Below are 8,534 nucleotides of genomic sequence, written 5' to 3'. Positions count from 1 at the left end.
TTCTTTCTTTCTTTCTTTCTTTCTTTCTTCTTTCTTTCTTTCTTTCTTTTTTTATATTTTAGGACAGGGTCTGCAGGGTCTCACTACATAGATTGGACTTGTACTGATCTGCCTGTGTTCAGCCTCCCAAGAGCTGAGATTACAGGTGCATGCCACCATGCCCAGTTTCAGTCGCTATCTCAGTGTGCCGTGGGGGCGGGGCCAGCATGGCACACCAGGGATCAAACCCCTGCCTCTACATCTGCCTAAGCAGGCGCTTTAATCCGCTGAGCTATTTGGCTGGCCCTTTTATGTGTTTTCATCTGCACATCCTTAAAAACTGGAATCTCCTTTGTGTCAGGCCATCTGCCAGGCAGACTCCAGACTCTTCCCTGAGGCCTGGCAAGCTGGTGGCCCACCGTGCACAGTCTTACCTCCAGACCTCCATCTACCCATCTACCTCTCCATCTATCCCCAGTTCTTTTGGCTTTATAATTTCAGGGTTCTTTTCCTGAATTTCTACACTGTACATGTCATCTGGCATTTAAGAGTGTGTATGAGGAAGACTGTTGGTTGTCCTCAGACATCCTTCTGTGTCCCTTGTGCCTTGAAGATAGCTTCTAGGACCAGCCAGATAGCTCAGTGGATTAAAGCACCTGCTTAGGAAGATGCAGGGACCTGGGATCAGTTCCTTGCATGCTGTGCCAGCCCTGCCCCGGGGCGCACTGAGACAGCAATTGAGATTGGCTGGTGTGCGCCTGCAATCCCAGTGCTTGGGAAGCTGAAAACAGGAGGATCACTATGAATTCAATCTGCATAGCGAGACCCTGTAGACCCTGTACTAAATTAAAAAAAAAAAAAAAAGACTCAGCCTCTAGTTCTTCATTGGGTACAATGCCCTGTGGACTGAAGACCGCTTTTTTCAGTTTCTCTTGCAGCTGAGTATAATCATGTGACTCACTCAGCTCTGACCAATGAGATATAAGTGAAAGTGTTATGTAAATTTTTAGAAGAAAAAAAATTTTTGGAGACATGTTCTCACTATGTAGTGCAGGCTGGCCTTGAACACACTATGTAGCCCAGGTTGGCTTCAACTTGTGGTGATCCTCCTGCTTCAGCCTCCTGAGTGCTGGGATTACTGGCGGGAGCCACTATGGCCTGCTAGAAATACTCTTTTTTTTGGTACCAGGGATTGAACTCAGAACCTTGCCCTTGCCGGGCAGGAGCGTAAACCACTGAGCTATCACCCTGGCCTAGAAATAAATACTCTTAAAGGGGAGATGGATGTGCTTCTTCCACCCCCACTCTGCAAAGTGGGGGCCTGGTGGTAGGAGCCAGAACATCACCCCAAAGCACCACCAGATGGGATGCAGAGGAAGGAGGGGAAGCCGTATCAAAGGGAGCCGCAGCAGCTTTAGAGCCGGGTTGGAGCAGGTGGGTGAGCACAGGAGGGCCAGATGGGACTCCAACGCTTCTTCAGCCAGGACCCTGGGCACCTGCTCTTCATGGCGGCTTTGATGCTCTGAAGGGCGGAGCCGAGTTATAGCAGCCACACAGCTGGCTAGCCCAAGGACGTTTACTCTGCTCTCCGGGTGAAGGCTGCAACCCCCCACTGAGAAGCCAAACACCTCGGGCTTCCAGTGCCTTTCCCAGGAGAAAGAGCTTGCCAAGGGCCGGCCAAATAGCTCAGAGGATTAAAGCACCTGCAAGCAGGCACAGGGGCCAGGGGTTCGATCCCTGGGGCATGCTGAGCTGATTGTGACTGGGCGTAGTGGCACACACCTGTAATCCCAGCTCTTGGGAGGCTTTAAACAGGCAGATCACTATGAGTCTGATCTAGTAGTAAGACCCTGAACACCCTGTAGACCCTTCCCTAAAATACAGGAACCAAAAAAACATCTTTCCAAGTATGAACCTCTGCTGCTTACAGCTGAGTTAAAGTAACCACTACTCTGCCCTGGCTGGGAGTGGACGCGGCTGACTCCCAAATGCAGCCGAGTCCAAAGTTGAGCTCCCTGGTTCCCTTGTCCATAAAGCTGGGTCCCACTCGCACTCGCTGTCACAGGGAGACTCTGATACCCAGATACCAGTCACAAAGGGTGACCATCTTCGGTAAAGCTTTCCTTTGTTCACCACCCCTGCCATCTGCAGAAGCAGCGGGCCTGACCACTCCAGCAGTCCTGGGCCCAGCCCACATCCGGTACAACCTCCGTTCATGGCGATGCGTCAGCTGCCTAAATGTCCCCTCCTCTTTCTCCTCTTCTGCGTTCAGGGTCCACCCAAGGCCTTAACTGTCCCCTATATCTGTACATGGAGTGAACATCTGACCCAGGCCTGGGCCCAAGGATTGGTTTAGGGGTGAATAGTTCCACCTCATGACACCAGAGTCTCTTTATCCCACCAGAGTCTCCAGGTAATGAAGAGGGCGTCTGACAACGATAGCGACCCAGGGATCAGGAGCTGACGCCATGCTTAGATACTCGGGTGCAGATGCCCGTGAGGCCAGGGCCCTCCCTCCATCTCTGACTCAATCCACTTCCACTCCCTGACACTTCAACCAAAACAGCCCATGCATAGTATTTCTTTTTTCCACAATTTTTTTTTTTTTTTCAGTCCTAGAGATTGGCCTTTGCTCTGGGTTACAAACCCAGCTCTCTAAAAAAACTATGTTTTAAATTTGGAGATGGGGTTTCATCAAGTTGCTAGGTGGACTAGGCTGGGCTTGAAGCTGTGATCCTCTGGCTGGAGCATCCCAGAGACTCCCCCACGCCCGGCTACCGGCCATCCCTGTCCCTGTCCCCTGACACATCTTATGCCCTCTTTCTGAGCCACCTCCCTCCTCTACCTGGGCCTTCAGGGTCACCTCGTCCCCTCACACTTCTGCTACAGATTGCATCTAACCAAGCAAAGCATCACAGCCATGCACCACACTGCCGACTCTTCCGGCTTCTCCCACAGGAGACTGTGAGCTCTGGAAGGGCAGGGCCCGTGCGGGGTGGCCTTGGCCGGGCAGGGACTCATCACATTGCTGAGCGCCTGGTGGGAGGAGCTTTATTTCTCATAAGCCCATGACCATGAGGCCCCAGGAGAACATGCCCAGGGGCCTGGGTCTACCCACTGCACGCTGCTTAGAGCCACAGAGGGCATGTAGCAGCTGCCGCCAGAGGCTGTGGCTTTGGAAGGCGCCTCACAGCATGGGGGCTCATTCTGTGGGTGGAAACTAATCGCTGGACAAGAAGAGCCTGCTCACAGGCCATCTGGGGAAAAGATCTACGTGTGCAGGCTTGCAGGACCAGGTTCTTCCAGCCAGATGATCACCTCTGACCTGCCTAACTACCAGCTGAGCGTCACAGCTTTCAGAAAAGGATGTCAGGTTTCTAGTGTGGGGTGAGAGTTACTTGGGAAGCCAGAGTAGACATTGTTTTTGCCCTTTTACGGCTCCTGAATTTGGTTTTGAGGGAACTACCTGCAGCAGGGTGCAGTCAGACATGCAGGTGAGGGGGCAAATCCAGCTGCTCTGTCCTTCTAGCAATAGGGAACAAAACTAGGCCCAGGACCAGGCCCTCCGAAGCTCTCTCCCTGGAGTGTGCTGAGCAGTGTAGGACCTGGGGTGGTGCAGAGCTGACGCCCGCAGGGGCCTGGCACGAGTCCCCTGAGAACCCTGAGCCATCCATCTCTCCTTACCATGTCTCTGTGCCCCGAGCGTCCTTCTTCCTCCCAAAGAGAGAAGTTCAGGGAAACGTTGATGGGGGAGATGAGGTCCTGAATGCAGACCTGGGGGTGAGAGGAGCACAGTGCAGGCCGTGAGTCGGATCTGCACCACGTTCCCCCAGGGGCCCGCCTTGCCTGCATTGCCCCAGCCGTGAAATGCTGGCAACTAGTTGTTTAAAACCTTTCCAATTGTGAACAGTGTTTCACCACTTATCAGTAACGAAAAGTCATTTATCACATGTCAGGTGCTGATAACATGCTGCGGGTGTTTCTTGGCAGAAATGTCTACTCGTTAGTGTCAATTGCATGGCAAATACCATTAATCAATCACAACACTGTTTGTCACTGAGTCCTAATGGGAGAGAATGAATCTTTGTCAAATGGCTCTGGGCTGCCATGATCAAAGTCTACATGAGAATATTCTAGAATACCTATTTTATTTCTAGACGTGAGACAGAACAGGGAAAGTAGCTGGTATGTCTCAATCATCGCCCTAACAAAAATCCCTCTGTGCACATAATCAGGACTGGAAGAAGATGCCCTGCGGATACTCTCCCAAGTGCTGTACAGCAGAGGAGACCGCGGTCCAGAGAGCTCGACACGACGGTCACCCAGCCGACAGTGCCGTGCTGGCATCCAGCTTTCGACTCTTTTCCAGAACATCGGCACTGGCTTCCTTACCGGGAAGTGAAACCAGAATTCCTCACAGGATTCATCTTGTGAGACCAGTGTGGTGTCAGTGAGTTCGGATCTCCGTCCTGGGAATAAACCCCGGCTCCTGCTTCGATGGCCATCCAGCTGCAGAGTGTAGGTGAGGTTGGTAACCAGGCGACCTGGGGGCGGGGAGGCAGGATTTGAATGGTGCCAGGGGGTGTGGGCCAGTACCGGGGGGGCAGAGGGTGGCACTGACCTTGGAACTGGCGAATGAGACTCTTGAGCTGGAAGCAGACTGTGACGTTCACGCCCTCCCTCCTCCGGGGGCTGGCGGAGTAGGAGCACTCCACCTCATGCACCGGAATCTCCCGGGGGAAGAAGGACATCCGAGTGACAACATCCACCACGGGCCGGGACCTGAGCCAGAAAGCCACCACATCTCTCCTTGGCCTCAAGGAGCACTCCTCAGCTTGGGCTCTGTCCCTCCAACCCCAGAAGGCTTTCCCTCCCCGGTGGTGATGCCCTTGTCTCCTCTCAGCAGTAACTGCCATGGTGCCACCGACGCAGGCTGGCAGCCTGTGACTGCTGTCTGTAGAGTGGTGTGAGCTTTCACATGGAGAAACCAGGGCTAGAAATGTAGCTCAGGACAGAGCATTGCCTGGCCTGTGTGAGGACCTGTGTGCCGCCCCAGGACACACACACACACACACACACACACACACACACACACACACTCTAAGACCCTGCCTTACCCCATCCCAAATACAGTTTGTAATTACCTATTTACTTGTTGAACTTAAAAAAAAAAAAAAAAAAAAAAACAAAAAAACTTCCTTAATTTTTCTTTTTCTTTTCTTTTTTTTAAACAAGGTCTTTCTATGTAGCCCAGACTGGCCTTGAAATTACACTGATCCTCTTGCGCCAGCCTTCCAGTGCTGGGATTACAGGCGTGCACCACCACACCCGGCTACTCCTTTGGCTGTGGATCGCAGCTATCACTGTGCATGTACTCTGGACCAAATGCCTGATTCTGCATTCCAGACCCAACAGGTAATTAGGAGCTGGGGTGCAGCTCAGTGGTAGAGCAGTTCTCTACCATGTTCCAGTCCCTCAGTTGGGCTGGGGAGATAGCTCAGTGGCACAGCGCCTGCCTGGCAAGTTCGAGGTTGTGAGTTCAATTCCTAGTACCAAAAGAACAAAAAACACAATGAAGTCTGTTGGTTCCACCCTCAGCAAGAAAAGATAGTATAAGAGAAGGAAAAGGAATAATTTTTTGGGTGTGTATGTGGCACTAGGGATTGAACCAGGGCCATTGCCCTGAGCTATATCCCCAGCCTTTTTTCTTCTTGTTTTTTTTTTTTTTTTTTTTTTTCTTTTTATGGAACCGGGGATTGAACTCAGGCCCTTGCACTTGCCAGGCAAGCACTTATTCTACTGAGCTATCTCCCTGGCCCTTTTTCTTCTTTTTGTTGTTTGGGACAGGTTCTTGCTGTACAGTTCAGGCCAACTTTGAACTCACTATGTGGCTCAGACTGGCCTCAAACTTCTGGTGATCCTCCTGCCTCAGCCTCCCAAGTCAATCCTTTTATTTTATTTTTTTGGCGGAACCTGGGATTGAACTCAGGCCCTTGCACTTGCCAGGCAAGCGCTTATTCTACTGAGCCATCTCCCCAGGCTCTCTAATAGTCCTTTTATTTTGTTTTAAAACAGGGTCTCACTAAGTTGCCAAGTTGCACAGGCTAATCTCACTACTCTTCCTCTGTCAGCCTCCTGGAATGCTAAGATTGCAGGTGTGTACCCCACATTCAGCCCTTCCCTGACTTCTCTTAATTCTTCTCTGAGGGGCTGGGATGTTGCTTAATGGTATGGCACCTTCTCAGCATTCGTGAGGCTCTGGGTTTGACCCTCAGCATCAGGAAGTTGATTGATAAATATCTATTCTCTGTTCAACATTACAGATGAGGGTTTCAACAACTCCAAGAAATGGACAGGGAGGAAACCTCACCACTACTTTAAACACGACAAAACTCAGGTCCAGAGAACCCAAGCCACCATGCTCTATAGCCAAGCCTTTGTTCATCATATGATGCTGCTTCTGTAGATTTCAGTGTCAAAGAGGCCTGGCTTCAAATCCTAGTTCTGTCACCAAAGAGCACCTGTCAACTCCCAAAAAAGACATGAGACCTCTGAAGGAGAACCCACCTCCCCAGCTTGGGGTGACAACCACATGAACGAGTGAGCACTCTCAGACAGGAGCGGAAGCTTCCACGGGCCCCAGGACCCTGTCTCACCTCAGCACAATGATCTGGCCCTCAGCCCCCACAGTGACATCTGTCAGGCTGTCCCCGTCAAGGTCCTTCACCCCATGGATGGAGCGCCCAAACCACCGAATTCCTGGCAACACCTGGGTTCCTTCTATCCTCTGAGAGGAAAATTCAGGGAAAGAACAGGAAGGACCGGAAGTCAGGCCAGGCCTGGGGCCTGGGTTGGAGACATGGGGGACCAGGCCTGGGAGCAGGCTGTGAGGGGCAGGGAGGGTGCCTCACCTGACTCAGCTGGGGTTGCAGCCCCCCACGCTGCCCATTGAAGATGTACACGGCCCCTTGCTCCTCTAGAGGGGCTCCCACTGCTACATCCGTCAGTCCATCCCCATTGATGTCTGTCAGAGCGGAGATGGCGGCTCCAAAGCGCCCCAAGGGGTAGCCAGGAAGCCCGTGTAGTTCTGAGACGGCTTCGAACCCCAGCTGGAAAGGAGCAAGGCCACACACCTTGACCATCCAGGAAGCTTCCACGGAGTGTGAAAAGAACAATGTGGTAAAGAGCATTGAGGAATGTGGTGTGGGCCTTTATAGGATTGGAATACACTGTCAGGCTAACCTGAGCTTTAGGCCTTGGGTGACCTTGTGGCTCTGGAAAGGTACCTTGCTCCACTGAGCCCTCGTGCTCCCATTTGTAAAATGACACTTCCAGAATCCCAGGAGGTTCCCAGAAGGGTGAAGTGAGACCATGGATACAAAGTGTTCGGCACTGGGCCCTGTTAGCTGTTGCTTGTTGGCTATCTTAAAGTTCTTTTGCTTTTTTTTTTTTTAGACAGGATTTCACTATGTAGTTCAAGCTGGCCCTAAACCCACTATGTAATCCAGGCTGGCCTTCAGCTCACAGAGATCCTCCTGCCTCAGCCTCCCTAGTTCCAGGATTACAATTGTGCCCCGCCATGTCTGGTTATTCTAAAGATCTGATTAACGTGTGATCCGATAGGAGAAAGCTTTCAGTGTAACTGGGGCCTTGAGTGGGCCTGTGAATCACTGCTTTTCCCTTTCCTCTGGTGCCTACCTGTTTTCTCCGGTAGATAAACACTCGGCCTCCTCTTTGCTCCCCATAGAATAGGGGGGCTCCAATCAGCAGCAGCTCTGTCTCCCCGTCTTGATCCATGTCAATGCCACACAGCTCCCCACCAAAATAAGAGCCAATCTGGAGTGAGAGGAATATGTCTGAGGGACTTCAGGTGTACCTCTCAGCTGCACCATACCGCCTTCTTTCTGTCTTAGGTCCAAGGCCCTCAGCCTACACTCAGCCTACAGCTCAGAGTCCCACTCGGCCTGGGCTCTGAGTGTGGTGTCTCAGAGTAGAAAGTGGCCGTGGCGAGGCTCCTCTCAGGGAGCTTTTGAACAACTTATGTGACAGAACCTGCCATGCAGGGGAGGCACAGGGACCAGCACTCAGCCCACACCGGCCCCTGTCCTGAAATGCCCCTCGGGACTCACTCACCTGCGTCCCTTCTATTTTCTGGATCTGTGTCCAGTTTCCTGTATCCCTCAGTTCTTGGAACAGCAGCACCTGGCCCACATGCTGGTATCGGGGAGCTCCAGCTGCCACCAGGGCCGTGCGCCCCTGGGAAGGCAGCCAGGTCACCGCGTAACCTGAGGAGCAGAAGGGTGAGAAGCCCAGAGTTAACAATGCCAAGGATGCAGGAGGGAGGCCACGCGCAGGGCCCTGGTGCAACTGAGGAAGCCCTGCCCCCGAGGAAGGCAGCCCCGTGCTCCACGCAGTGCGAGCCCCGCCACCACGGCCCTGGCCGAACTTCTCTAGTAGAAGCAGCTGCGAGGGGCTGGAGAGATGGCTCAGTGGTCTAAAGCACCTACTTAGAACAAGCTTAGCAAAGCACAGGGCCCGCGGTTCAATCCCCCAGC

The 8,534-nt window shown here is 52.5% G+C and overlaps 1 protein-coding gene across 3 annotated transcripts in view; it reads right to left on the bottom strand.

The window, feature by feature from the left end:
* The window catches only part of Itgal (integrin subunit alpha L), a 43,052-nt gene that overhangs the window by 12,375 nt on the left and 22,143 nt on the right, over positions 1–8,534 (bottom strand). For all 3 annotated transcript variants that reach the window (XM_023722788.1, XM_023722685.1, XM_023722734.1), the window contains 7 exons: positions 8,113–8,264; positions 7,678–7,815; positions 6,891–7,088; positions 6,636–6,766; positions 4,601–4,761; positions 4,372–4,523; positions 3,664–3,753 (listed from right to left, as the gene is read on the bottom strand). In XM_023722788.1, coding sequence (XP_023578556.1) covers positions 3,664–3,753; positions 4,372–4,523; positions 4,601–4,761; positions 6,636–6,766; positions 6,891–7,088; positions 7,678–7,815; positions 8,113–8,264 — 1,022 coding nt within the window. The remainder of the gene's footprint in view (positions 1–3,663; positions 3,754–4,371; positions 4,524–4,600; positions 4,762–6,635; positions 6,767–6,890; positions 7,089–7,677; positions 7,816–8,112; positions 8,265–8,534) is intronic.

The sequence above is a fragment of the Octodon degus genome, unplaced genomic scaffold, assembly GCF_000260255.1.
Source record: "Octodon degus isolate 3935 unplaced genomic scaffold, OctDeg1.0 scaffold00001, whole genome shotgun sequence".
Lineage (NCBI taxonomy): Eukaryota > Metazoa > Chordata > Mammalia > Rodentia > Octodontidae > Octodon > Octodon degus.
This window is presented reverse-complemented; position numbering and strand designations above follow the sequence as displayed.